The 14,127-nt window shown below is 43.8% G+C and overlaps 1 protein-coding gene across 2 annotated transcripts; it reads left to right on the top strand.

Annotated features, from left to right (window-relative positions):
* Nucleotides 1-6,245: 6,245 nt before the first annotated feature.
* Nucleotides 6,246-13,524, top strand: LOC129851050 (dolichyl-diphosphooligosaccharide--protein glycosyltransferase subunit 1-like). Of its 2 annotated transcripts, none has more exons than XM_055917227.1 (10): nucleotides 6,246-8,066; nucleotides 8,711-8,775; nucleotides 9,281-9,587; nucleotides 9,739-9,948; nucleotides 10,065-10,257; nucleotides 10,385-10,484; nucleotides 10,569-10,707; nucleotides 11,003-11,122; nucleotides 11,278-11,523; nucleotides 11,640-13,524. In XM_055917227.1, exons 1-10 carry the CDS (start codon nucleotides 7,821-7,823, stop codon nucleotides 11,820-11,822), a joined length of 1,809 nt encoding a protein of 602 aa, XP_055773202.1. In that variant the 5' UTR covers nucleotides 6,246-7,820; the 3' UTR covers nucleotides 11,823-13,524. The 2 variants fall into 2 exon arrangements, with proteins under 2 accessions (XP_055773202.1, XP_055773203.1); XM_055917228.1 differs by lacking the exon at nucleotides 6,246-8,066 and adding an exon at nucleotides 8,386-8,452.
* Nucleotides 13,525-14,127: the final 603 nt, after the last annotated feature.

Genomic DNA, 14,127 nt, shown 5'->3' with positions numbered 1-14,127 from the left:
CTTCTGAACATCTACCATTCCAGTGTTTATCTGCTATATTGTAATTACTTTGCGCCACCATGGCCTATGTATTGGCTTTCCTCCCTTATCCTTCCTCATTTGCACATACTGTATATAGACTTTTTCTACTGTATTATTGACTGTATGTTTGTTTATTCAATGTGTAACTCTGTGTTGTTGTATGTGTCGAACTGCTTTGCTTTATCTTGGCCAGGTCGCAGTTGCAAATGAGAACTTGTTCTCAACTAGCCTACCTGGTTAAATAAAGGTGAAATATTATTATTATTATTTTTTTACTTTCCCCACTGCACTAAAGATTGCTATGCTGAAACCCCTTCTGAAGAAAAGTAATCTAGATTGTTGAGCTTTTAGCAATTTTCAGGCCAATCTCCAGCCTTCCATTCTTAAGCAAAATTCTGGAGAATATGGTTTTCAAAAATAAAAAAATTCAATGCCAACTGTATTTTTGAAAAATTCCAATCTGTTTTTTGTGCCCACCACAGTGCAGAGACAGCCTTGGTTAAAGTGGTAAATGATCTTAGAGCCAACACAGATGCCAAACATCTCTCTGTTCTCTTGGATTTAAGTCCTGCATTCGACACTGTTGACCATGATGTCCTTCTGGACAGACTGTAGAGGTGGGTTGGCCTCTCCGGCTCAATTCTAAATTGGTTTAGGACCTCATTAACCGGTCAAGAGGATTTTTTTGTCACCCTTGGTCAACATAACTTAGAGAAAATGCATATCACATGTGGCATTCAATTTTGGGTCCGGTACTGTTCAGTTTCTATATGTTACCTCTTGGAAGCGTTATCGGAAATTGATTTTCACTGCTACGCTGATGATACATAACTGATGATACACAACAATTTCTGTGTCACCAGAGGATTTTTGCTCCACAGATAAATTATTAGACTGTATTAGTGGTTTAAATACTTGGATGGCTCACAACTTCCTCCAGCTAAATCAAGACAAGACCTAGGTACTTATTGTTGGAGCGAAATCACAGAAAGAGAATCTGGCCGCACATTTTAATACACAGGCAATAAAGATAAAACACCAGGTAAAAAACCTAAGTGTTATTTTAGATTCTGAACTCTATTTTGAATCACACATTAGGAATGTGACCAAAATAGCTTTTTACCACCTGAGGAACATTGCCAAGGTGCTGCCATTTCTCTCTCAGGCTGATACAAAGAGACTCATCCATGCTTTTATGACAAGCAGGCTTGACTACTGTAATGCTATCCTGTCTGGTCTACGCAAGAAAGCCATTGGTCAACTGTAAAACACACAGAATACAACAGCACGGGTACTGACCAAGACCAAACGGAGAGCACACATTACACCGGTTTTAAGAACTCTGCACTGGTGCCTGAAAGTTTTAGAATGAATTTTAAGAATTTTCTATTGTTTAAAAAAAAATCAATCCACAATTGTGCACCCCAATACATGTCAGACATGCTTGTAAGTTATGTACCCAGTAGGTCCCTCAGGTCCTCTGGCACTGCCCTTTTAACCAGTGATGGAAAAAGTGTCAAATTGTCATACTTGAGTAAAAGTAAAGATACTGAGTCACCCAGTGAAATACTACTTGAGTAAAAGTCTAAATGTATTTGGTTTGAAATATACTTAAGTATCAAAAATAAATGTATACTGAACAAAATATAAACAATATTTAAAGTGGTGGTCCTATGTTTCATGAGCTGAGTAGTATTTCTGTCTGTAATAAAGCCCTTTTGTGGGGAAAAACTAATTCTGATTGGCTGGGCCTGCCTCCCCAGTGGGTGGGCCTGGCTGCCAAGTGGGTGGGCATATGCCCTCCCAGGCCCACCCATGGCTGCACCCCTGCCCAGTTATGTGAAATCCATAGATTAGGGCCTAATTTATTTATTTAAATTGACTGATTTCCCTATATTAATTGTAACTCAGTAAAATCTTTGAAATTGTTGCATGTTGCATTTATATTTTTGTTCAGTATAGTTGAATGTAGTTCACTACTCCTCAATACTGAGCTTTTGCTGTGTGAGTGTATATGCGAGTGCATTTGTGAGTACGAGGCGTGTGTGTGTGATAGCTTGTGTCAGGGCCATGCACAGATCTTTCAGGAAGCAGGTGCTCAAAATTAAATAACCCCATCCCACCCTTGAAAAATTAAATGGAGTTTCATCATTAATATCTCAATTCATAACCCCACTGTGCACAGATGTCAATTCAATGTTGGTTCAACTTAATTTCATTGAGATGACGTGGAAACAATGTTGATTCAATCAGTGTGTGACCGGTGGGTACTTACTGCCTCTTTAGCAATGGCCTATTTATTTCTGCAACACACTCACTCATCATAAATTGCAAGGAAGCTAGTTACAGTGCTTCCTGACATGACTAACATTGGGGAAAAAGGTATGTAGAGACACATTGTACAATATGAGGACATTATAGTCCTAAAAAAGCTTTCCAGTTTCACTGACTCACCCAATGATGCGCAGCTCACTCGCTTGCTTTCCAACCTGTGTTTTCCTGCAATTGTATTTAAAATATTGCGAAATACCTGTTTTGCCTGCATGCTGTTCACTGACAGATTTGCCGCACATTGCCGACTGTAGGCTACACATAATCTGCATTTTATTTCTGAACACTGGCAAATCTATTTCAATTGATCAGGGGTAAAAGTTATTTACATTTATCAGGGGTGCTGCAGCACCTCCAGCACCCTTTCTACGGCTATGATTCTATAAGGAAAGACATTATGAAGTGCTGCTGCTCGTAGGCTATCAGCCAACCAGACCAAATATTGATGATGATGTAAATCAAGTGTTTTCCAGTGTTAATCAAATGTTATGCTGCTGTGGCAGTGCTGTTGATAATTAAACTAGGTAGCTTGCTACACACATTTGACCGGTGACCGCATTTCAAGCCATGCATGTTTGGATACCAATCTCAGTACAGGGCAGACTGGAAAAGGACACATGTGACCTCCATACAGGGCAGTGGACGGGGAAGGGGTGGGGGGAGGCAAACTTAGCGACGTCACAACGACTTGGGGGCAGTGGGTTCAGAACAGCAATGACAAAAGCTGTATGTAGAGCTGCCCTCATAACAGCCTCAATTCGTCGGTCATGGACTACAAGGTGTTGAAAGCGTTCCACAGGGATGGTGGCCCATGTTGAATCCAACATTTGTGTCAAGTTGGCTGGATGTCCAAACTGTTGAGTGTGAAAAACCCAGCAGTGTTGCAGTTCTTGCACAAACCAGTGTGCCTGGCATCGACAACCATAACCTGTTCAAAGGCACTTAAATATTTTGTCTTACCCATTCACCCTCTGAATGGCACGCACACAATCCATGTCTCAATTGTTTCATCGCTTAAAAATACTTCTTTAACCCCTTCATCTACACACTCAGCACCCCCTACTTCCCGAGGTTATGCAGGTGTGTGCCTGGCTTGTGTTTGTGTTCTGTGTGAGTGAGTGTGCATCACTTGGTAGATGGTTAGTGATGGCTGTTCAACAGTCTGATGGTCTGGGTATGGAAGCAGTTTTTAGTCTCTCGGTCATTGGCTCTGATGTACCCGTACTGTCTCTGTCTGTCAGACAGTAGCCAATTGAACATTCAGTGGCTCAGGGGACACTGCCAAATTTCTTCAGCCGCCTGAGGTTGTAGAGGCGCTGTTGCAGTTTCTTCACCATGGTGTCAGTGTGGTGAGACCATTTTAGGACCTCAGTCATGTGCACGCCGAGGAACTTGACTCTTTTGACACTATCCACTGCAGCCCTGTCGATGAATATGGGGTTGTGCTCCCTCTTCTGTCTCCTCTCATCCACGATCAACTCCTTTGTTTTGTTGACGTTTAGGGAGAGATTATTTTCCTAGCACCTCCCTGTAGGCTTACTTGTCGTTGTTGGTAATCAGGCCTACCTCTGACGTGTCGTCAGCAAACTTGATGATTGAGTTGGAGTCGTGGGTGGCACGCAGTCATGGGTGAACAGGGAGTACATGTAGTTATGGCAGATAATATTCTATTTTTTGTGACTTTAAGAACCGGTCCACGAACGGGAATGCTAGATCTGCATTATCGGCTGCCTAGGCTATGATTGGGTACAGGAACAATGCCATCCATGATAGCCATCTTGAAGTAAGTGATGACGACAGGGAGGGATCGAACATATTCCGTCTCTATTCTGGTCATTCACAAGTAAGGTTAGGTTGTAGCTACAAGCTACATACAGATTTATGTGTTACTGGAGAGAGACGTTTTGCAAAAAAAAAGAAAAGGACAATTGCTCCCTCTGCTGTTTTTTCTTTAACATGTAGATATTGTGACCCCCAGTGATGACTCCCATCAACCTAGCATAAGCACCAGGGTGTTGTTTTTTAATCTTCTTCCCATGAAGCTTTTCCATTTGCAGAATCTTCCCTTGCTGAGCCTGACTACCACAAAATATTAGCAATCTACCTTTTCCAATGAACCGGGCTAGTTTGATTTTAAATGAGGCCCTGTGGTCTCATCAAACACTCACCACTTTCTACACCAACACATCACTTTCTACACCAACACATCTTTACTCTTGCATCCTACCTTGGCCCTCTTTATGCTTTCTTTAGTAGACGCTTCACTGCTTTCAGTTTCATGACCTCTTTTCTTCCTATGTCTTTCCACTACTGACCATTCAGGTCATTGACCCTCATCCTCCCGCTCCATATCATCAGAACAGACACCCATATTGTTCGCATTCCAGCACAGCTGTTGCTTCACCAACTTGTTCTCAATTTCCTCAATTTCGTCCACACTACTCGCTGCCATATCCAACCCGAGCGCGTTGTCAAGCTCTCACTCACACTCAAACCCGGGCCAGCCTTGTCATGTTTTTGATGAGACAAAGAACATTTAACAAACTGTTTTCAGCGTTACAAGTCTTCTCCTCTTCTGCAAACGCACTACTCTCAGCGATTCCTGAGCATCAACCATTTAGCCTGAAATTGGGAAAAAGTTGGTGAAGCAACAGCTGTGCTGGAATGCGAACAATATGGGTGTCAGTTCTGATGGTATGGAGCGTGAGGCATTAAAGAAAATATGAAAGGAGAAAGAGTGGTTGAGGCCAGGTTGATCAGTAGGAAAGATGGTCAAATAAATGAAAGCCTATCAGTGCTGCTGAGGTGTCAGAAGGTTATGCCTGGAAAAGTACAGATAGGATTCCTTAGTTTCAATGTCAGAGCATTTGTCCCTTCCCCATTGCAGTGTTTTAATGCAAAAGAATTGGACATGTAGCTGCTCAATGTAAAGGAAGGAAAAGATGTGCCAAGTGTGGAAGGAAACATGATTAAGGTGAATGTGGGAGTAATTTGAAGGTTAAGTGTTGTAATTGTGGGGGGTCATAGTACAGCATTTGGTGGATGCCAGGTGCAGAGAGAGGCTAGACAGATTCAGAGATATAGAATTAGTCATGATGTATCGTATGCAGAGGCTGTAAGACAGATTGCTGGAACTACAGTGTGGAATGATGGCGCTTCCATGGCTGTTCCTGTAGTAAGTGCACCTAATGTTGTGTTTCTGCTGGTCCTGGCATGGTTGAGGCCTGTTCAGGAATCTTGTACTCATGAATGTGTGGTGTCAAAGCACACTTTGATAATGAATTAAGTTGACTTCATAGCTTTTATTGGTAAGGTTATCAATACGACTCAGGTCTATCACTCTAGTGTTTAATTTCTAAATTGTAATTATTTTGCCACTATGGCCTATTTATTACCTACCTCCCTTATCTTTCCTCATTTGCACACTCTGTATATAGACTTTTTTTCTCTATTGTGTTATTGATTGTATGTTTGTTTATTCCATGTGTAACTCTGTGTTGTTGTTTGTGTCGCACTGCTTCGCTTTATCTTGGCCAGGTCGCAGTTGTAAATGAGAACTTGTTCTCAACTAGCTTACCTGGTTAAATAAAGGTGAAATAAATAAATAAGGTTGTAGAAAGCAGAAGTGCTAGGTTGGAGGTTATTGTGGATACAGCAAAAGAGATATTGGGGGTAACAGATGTTACTGTTGAAATGGTTGTTGACATACTGAACAATCCTAAGGGTGGAGTTTTTCAGCATGATATAGATAAAGTTTAATGGGGTAGATGTTAGTAGGGATTTATTTGTTTTTTATTTTCATGGTAGTACAGAATTGGGCAGATCATGATTGATCCTACATTCCAGCACAGTAGGTGGCGGCGGCATGCACTTAAATGATTGTTTGCGGACCGCCATGATATCATAGAAGAAGAACCATTTAGCCTGGGAAGCAACCAGTTTACGCCATTACAAACACTTAATTCCGGTGTTCTGTCGAAACGGCCCCTCCTAGGAAATGCGTTTGAGAACTTGATATAGCTAGCTGAAGTGGAATAGAAAGAATCGCAAGAAGCGAGATCAGCGTGTTTTGAGAGAAAAAGATGGCGGAAGCAGATGATGAAGTGGATTCTGAATCTAATGGCGGTAGAATCAAGGAGAATTGGAATATTGTCCAAAATAATGGAAAACGGAGAAAAGTAGTATACAATGATGATAATTTCACTTTGTATCTTGTAGGACTACGGATTATTAATGAGGAGCAACTGATCGAATGACCAATCTTGAGGAATCCATTGGAGATATCCAAACTGGTGGAGAGAGTGCAGGGTAGAGTGAAGGCTGTGGGGATCAGGAAAGGCGGGCTTGTTTAGATTGTATGTGCTTCAGCGGATCAGAAGAACGTGTGTTGCGTCTCACCCGATTTGATACGTTTGAAGTGTCGTGTGTGTGTCTCTTAGGAACAGGGCACCCCTCAAGGGGGTTATTGCTGGTGTCTCGTGGGAAGTGGATGTTGAAGAGATTAAAAATATTCCTGGAGTGATTGATGCACGTCGGCTGAATCATGTGGGGAATTAAGAAAAAGAGAAGAGTCTATCTGTTCTTTTGTTTTTTGATATGGAGTCTCTCCCTATTCAAGTGCTGTTAGGGTATATTAACTACAGAGTCAGGTTATTTATCCAAAGACCAATGCAGTGTGATCATTCTAAAGCTTTTGGTCATGTATCAAGTATTTGCATACGGGAGAACCCTAGATGTCCAAGTTGTGGAAAATATCATATCGTGTTATAAAAGTGATGAAAATGTGACATGTTGCAATTGTGGTGGGAACCATGAAGCCACGTCTTTCGAATGCCCCACAAGGGTGAAAGAGAATGAGGTGGCCAAAGTTAGGGCTGTCCAGAGCATTTCATATGCAGCAGCTGTTAAAGTTAAGGGTTTGAATGGTTCACCTGAAGAGTCCATGGTGGTGGATAGTCTTTCACTGCAGGGGTTACATTTCACGAGCAGGATCCTGACATTGTAAAGGTTAAGAAGGTGGCCTTTATAGCTATGGTGATTAATTGCCCTGCCAAGGTGGAGAGAAGGTCCAGGAAGATATAAATCATTGTGGATGCGGCAGTGGTTCCTTGGGCTGAAAGATTTCTCGGTGAAGGAGTTATATGCAATATTGTCACAAGCCGTAGGGAGATTTGTTTTGTCAATGTACTTTTTTCTATTTGGGTGGATTAAGTTAGTTATGCATTTTATTTTTTACCTTGTTTTGGTTTCAACCCGTCCAGTTGGTGGCGGCAAAACACATGTTTTGGTTGTAGTCTGTCATAAAACCCACAGAAGAAGAAGACGAAGAAGAAGTATACGCCATTACGTGAGAAATGAATTAAGCGTCATCCTTTCGGGTGCAACTTCGATCTTAGTGGCGCGCGGCATTTTTGTTTTTTCCCCCCTCTCTCTAGCTTCAACTATACATACTGTTTAATTATATAACAATGGCGCGAAGCATACCCTTCTGCACAGTTCCGACTTGTCTGCTCCTTATCACCGGACTGTGTTATCGAGTAGCTGCCGACGGGCTGGTGAACGAGGAGGTGAAACGAACAGTGGACCTGAGCACGCACCTCGCTAAGATAACAGCAGAGATTCTTCTGTCAAACCAGGGAGACTCGGTGGTACATAGCTTTATCTTGGCAGTAGAGCCCGACTTGGCCCCCAACCTTGCGTACGTCGGAGCATCGGTAAGTTAAATAGGAATGCATTCGCTGTAAACCAAACATTTTTCTCCAGGTAGTGACCTAACACATGATTATAGGTAGTTAACCTAGCTAACAATAGCATGCATTTGTCCTGCAGCGCCCAGGCAAGGAAGCTAACTTACTACTTGCTAGATAGTGACTTCCTAACTAGGAAATGTATTTTGCTAACAATGCAAGGCTGTAGCAAAAAATATAAAAGTCACTTATGTAATTGTGGCGTGGAACTGTTTGAATGGGCTAACGAGTGCACTTCCGTAGCACTCGTTCTGTCAGGAATGACACGTATCCGCTGAGGGGAGTTACTTCCGTGTCGTATCTATATTATGAACAGCTCCTTTTGTGTGCATGATTTCGGGACCTTTGATTATGTAAGATAATGTTTAATAACTAGTTAGAATAAATGTTTTCCTCATGGTGAGGGTTGTAAATTAAGATGTGTGTGTGTTATCAGTGATTGTGTGCACACCACCCATAGCCGTGGGGAATGAGTACTAACTCTACAGTCACAACGCAACATACTCAAACTCATTCCTATCTATAATGAATACAGATCAGGTCCAGTTGCAGTAATAAGAGTTGAATTGCACCGGATTGGACAGACATGTAAACATGTGTGTCTTTGCCAGGTGAAGAGTGATGAAGAGGAGGATGGCATACTTGAGCTCAAACAGACAATGATCCAAGGCCAAAGGTGAGAGGTCTTTAATTGCTGGTGTATCCCTGTTCACTAACACTTCGAACACACCGACAGCGTCTTTGCGCAAAATAGTATGCAGCATCATCTGCATATATATGCAACAAAAGTTAAACATTCACCTTCTGCTACCATTTCTGTCAAGCCGTCTACGCATACAGTTTCACACATAAGTATGTACCACACAGAACGCACTGCAACTGCCTCTGCAATGCAATGCTGCAAGGCAAACAACTTTTCATTGGAAGTGAATGCAATTCTGATGTACCAAAATGCCATGATGCTATCGGTGTGTTCGAAGGGTAAGGTTGTGTTGCTTATCCATTGTCAAGCATTAGACTATAAAGTTTCTAGATATGCACATTTTCACCATGTTAAACTTCCTCTTTTTTCCAGTGGAGTTTCTGTCACTGTTTTAGTTTGTCCCCTTGGTTTTTAAAGCCTTATATATTGGTGCTGGTGTCCACTGACCTGACCCCTCCTGTCTGCTAACCTCTTACAGTGGGGAGTTCTACAAGGTGCAGTTACCCTCCAGTCTGGGTGTTGGCGCTAAGCTGCGAGTGAAGGTGGAGACAGTCCTGAGCCACATTCTGAGGCCCTTTCCCACCCACATCACCCAGGCTGAGCGTCAGCTGGTGATGTTCCAGGGCAACCACTACCTGTACTCTCCATACCCCACCCGCAGCCAGACCACCCGTGTCCGCCTTGCCTCTAAGACTGTGGAGAGCTACACCAAGCTGGGCAACCCCAGCAAGAGTGATGAGGCCATTGAGTACGGCCCCTTCCGTGATGTCGCCCCATTTAGTGAGGTATAATGTCTGAGGGCCCTGGGTTTGAGATGCATTGATCTGTTGTTGAATGGTCTGAACACTGTTGGGCCTGCTGAATAGCAAATATTGGCTTAGTAGATTCATATTTGTAAGAGAAGTTTGATATTTCTTTGTTTCTCATTCTTTTTAGGATGCCCTGAAGGTCCATTATGAGAACAACACCCCCTTCCTCACCATTAGCAGCATCACCCGCATCATTGAAGTCTCTCATTGGGGAAACGTTGCTGTGGAAGAGACCATTGACATGAGGCACACAGGGGCATTCCTGAAAGGGCCTTTCTCCCGTTATGACTACCAGCGCCAGTCTGACAGTGGCATCTCATCAGTCAAATCCTTTAAGGTGTGTTGATTTTAAAGACACTTTTATTGCCATGGAATATTGGTGCATTTGCAAATCATGCTCTCAATGGGGACTTGTAAAGATTGTATAATAACTACATCCTCTTTCTCACAAAGACCATCCTTCCTGCCTCAGCCCAGGATGTGTACTACCGGGATGAGATCGGCAACATCTCCACCTCCCATCTCCAGATTCTGGAAGACTCTGTGGAGGTGGAGGTTAGGCCCCGCTTCCCCCTGTTTGGTGGCTGGAAAACCCACTACATTATCGGCTACAATCTGCCCAGCTACGAGTACCTCTACACCCTGGGTGAGTTGAGTTGACTAGATTACCATATTACGATAACTGTTTATAACCAGAACTCTTTTTAAAGAGAAATGGCCTAACTGAAAGCTAAAAAATAATATGCTAATTCAAATATTCCTATGGTCCTCAGGGGATCAGTACGCTCTGAAGATGAGGCTGGTTGACCATGTATATGATGACCAGGTGATCGACTCCCTCACTGTTAAACTCATACTGCCAGAAGGCGCCAGGTGAGTATGCATGATGTGTATTTAGCATCTGTGGAAATGCATTGATCTCCTGTTTCATTTTATTGATCCATGTCTCTTCCTCAGGAACATCCATGTGGAAACCCCCTACCCCATTGACCGTATTCCAGACCAGCTGCACTACACTTACCTAGACACCTTTGGCCGTCCCGTGCTGGTGGCGTCTAAAAGCAACCTGGTGGAGCAGCACATCCAGGACGTAGTGGTGAGCTGCAATCCCCTAGTGGAGGAGGGAACAGAGACTTTAGGGGGGAGGTTCAGGGGAGAAACAAAGGCAGTTTTTCTTTGGTTTCACTTCATCTGGAAAACCAGAGTGCCATTACGGTGACAGGATTATTATAAGCAATGGCTCTGGAGTTATGCCACTGAAATATAAAAACAATTTAAACAATCAAGATGCATGCTTTACATCTGCAAACCCTTTTAGAGAAATGCTTTAGATGCTATGTAAGGTTCCCAATTGATGTTGTGAGTTCCTCTGTCTCTGTCTCATCCCCCAGGTGCATTATACCTTCAATAAGGTCCTGATGCTGCAGGAGCCCCTGTTGGTGGTGGGGGCATTCTACATCCTCTTCTTCACTGTCATCATCTATGTGCGCCTAGACTTCTCCATCACTAAGGTACACCATCCTCAACATACTTCTCAACATACTCCTCCTCAGTCTCTTTAATAGTGATAGCACTTGTACTCTCCACATCACTCCCTTCTATGTTCATCTCCTTTTTCCTGTATGCACTTGCTGAGTCTCTCGTCTCGCCCCCCGCCCCGTTTCAGGACCCTGCTGCAGAGGTTCGTATGAAGGTGTCCTCCATCACAGAGCAGGTCCTGACCCTGGTCAACAAGCGTTTAGGGCTGTACCGCCACATGGACGAGGTGGTGAATCGCTATAAGCAATCTCGAGACACAGGGGCCCTGAACAGTGGCCGCAAGATCCTGGAGGCCGAACACCGCACCCTCACCAACGACATCAGCTCCCTGCAGGCCCGCCTCAAAGCAGAGGGCTCCGACCTCGCAGATAAGGTGTGTGTGTGTATTCAATTGTGTGTACAGTGTTTGGTGTGTGTGTATGTACAGTTTATACCTACCTGTGTGCATACACTGTGTTGAACCTCACATTTCCTTGTGTTTGTCAACAGGTGGGTGAGGTGCAGAAGCTGGATGGCCAGGTGAAGGAGCTGGTGTGTCGCTCCTGGCAGGAGGCTGAGCGCCTGGTGGCAGGCAAGGTTAAGAAGGAGGCCTACATCGACAACGAGAAGACCCTCTCTAGCAAGAGACTGGAGCTGGTGACCCGCATCGACAGTCTGCTGGACACCCTGTAAACACCACTATACACGTGTCAGTGTACAAAAAACACACATGTGCTGCCCCAACTACACATCTGTTGATCCGGCACCGCAGTTATTATAAAATAAGAAATATTTACCTTTGCACACATTCACCCGCAAGCTCATTGTCCATCCCAGTCACAAAGTACACACACTAAAGGAACCTGTAGGTGCATGCAAACACTTGTGCCTTTGTGCCTCGCTAGAAACACAACAGCGTTATGCTTCACACCACAGGAAATGCTTGCGTCACACCTTACATGGCAGTCTAAGTTAAATTGCGAGGAAGAGCTCTGTTGTTCGTCAGAGTAAATGCAGAATTTTCATGTTTAAATTTGGTATCTTAGGCCTCCCGGGTGGCGCAGTGGTCTAAGCACTGCATCACAGTGCTAGCTGTGCCACCAGCCGGCTGCGACCGGGAGGTCCATGGGGCGACGCACAATTAGCCTAGCGTTGCCCGGGTTAAGGAGGGTTTGGCCGGTAGGGATATCCTTGTCTCATCGCGTACTAGCGACTTCTGTGTCGGGCCGGGCGCAGTGCGCGCTGACCCCATCGCCAGCTGTACGGTGTTTCCTCCGACACATTGGTGCGGCTGGCTTCCGGGTTGGATGCGCGCTGTTAAGAAGCAGTGCGGTTGGGTTGTTTCGGAGGACGCATGGCTCTCGACCTCCGTCTCTTCTGACCCCGTACGGCTGTACAGGAGTTGTAGCGATGAGACAAGACAGTAACTACTAACAATTGGATACTAGAAAAGGGGGGTGAAAAAAATAAACATTTTGAATCTTTTATGTATATAATATTTTTTTTTTAACCTTTTTTGAATGGTTGTCGGTGGTGATAAGGGTGGAGTAGTCATCAGTGCCCCTGAAATAAGGGATCCCTTGTGAGTCAAACAGTCTCTAAATGTCTTCGTCATATTCTTTGCACTTACGAACTATTGTTACTTCCCCCTGGCTGTTATATTTGAACAAAGTTGCAGCTCTGAAACGGTGTGGACCACAATCCAAAGGGTTACCATCATGTTAAGTTTCTCATTGTCCCTCTGTAATATTTTCTAACATTTTGTATAATTTCTTTTTGTAAATGGTATATTTTCTTTGATAGGAGATTAGGCCATGTGTGTGGGAAATAGTATGGGGCAGTCGAAGACGTTGAGTGATAATGTATGTGAACCTGTATCGTTAGTAAATGAAATGGGGGAAAATGAACCAAGTTTGAAACATTGTCTGACAACTGTTTTAAAATACAAATGATTCCTCCACTTTTAAAACTCTTGAGTGAAGTAACCTAGTTCCACCAACTGAGGGCACTCTTGCTCAATATATTTTCCCCATCTGTGGTGGGAAAGTGAGGCTTTTGTCTTGAGAAAGGGATAGTGCCTACAAAGTTTGCACTATTTTAATATGGAAGCAACCCCAAATAAAACCACTGGTGCTCAATTCATATGTGATCCATGTAAATGTGGCTTGCTGATTCTCTCTTAATCATGGGGAAAAATTGGCTTGTTCTTTAATTTTGCTGATCACATCAAATAATTATATTATTGAAGACACTAAATCGTGGCTCACCTGTCAATTAATAAACGAGAGGGAAATGGTGTGTTGAATTCTCCATTACATTCAAAGATGTCACATACTGTATATGACATGTACACTGCTCAAAAAAATAAAGGGAACACTTAAACAACACAATGTAACTCCAAGTCAATCACACTTCTGTGAAATCAAACTGTCCACTTAGGAAGCAACACTGATTGACAATAAATTGCACATGCTGTTGTGCAAATGGAATAGACAAAAGGTGGAAATTATAGGCAATTAGCAAGACACCCCCAATAAAGGAGTGGTTCTGCAGGTGGTGACCACAGACCACTTCTCAGTTCCTATGCTTCCTGGCTGATGTTTTGGTCACTTTTGAATGCTGGCGGTGCTTTCACTCTAGTGGTAACAAGAGACGGAGTCTACAACCCACACAAGTGGCTCAGGTAGTGGAGCTCATCCAGGATGGCACATCAATGCGAGCTGTGGCAAGAAGGTTTGCTGTGTCTGTCAGCGTAGTGTCCAGAGCATGGAAGCGCTACCAGGAGACAGGCCAGTACATCAGGAGACGTGGAGGAGGCCGTAGGAGGGCAACAACCCAGCAGCAGGACCGCTACCTCCGCCTTTGTGCAAGGATGAGCACTGCCAGAGCCCTGCAAAATGACCTCCAGTAGGCCACAAATGTGCATGTGTCTGCTCAAACGGTCAGAAACAGACTCCATGAGGGTGGTATGAGGGCCCGACGTCCACAGGTTGGGGTT

Source organism: Salvelinus fontinalis, chromosome 3, assembly GCF_029448725.1.
Source record: "Salvelinus fontinalis isolate EN_2023a chromosome 3, ASM2944872v1, whole genome shotgun sequence".
NCBI classification, from domain to species: Eukaryota; Metazoa; Chordata; class Actinopteri; order Salmoniformes; family Salmonidae; genus Salvelinus; species Salvelinus fontinalis.
Note: the sequence above shows the minus strand (reverse complement) of the source record. Positions and strands in the feature narration are given on the sequence as shown.

Excerpts from the sequence above, each read along its gene's own strand:
- LOC129851050 (XM_055917227.1), top strand. The coding sequence starts at position 7,821 with ATGGCGCGAAGCATACCCTTCTGCACAGTTCCGACTTGTCTGCTCCTT. Across the intron at positions 9,949-10,064 it reads CATCAGTCAAATCCTTTAAG|ACCATCCTTCCTGCCTCAGC; the intron begins GTGTGTTGATTT and ends TTTCTCACAAAG. Across the intron at positions 10,258-10,384 it reads CGAGTACCTCTACACCCTGG|GGGATCAGTACGCTCTGAAG; the intron begins GTGAGTTGAGTT and ends TATGGTCCTCAG.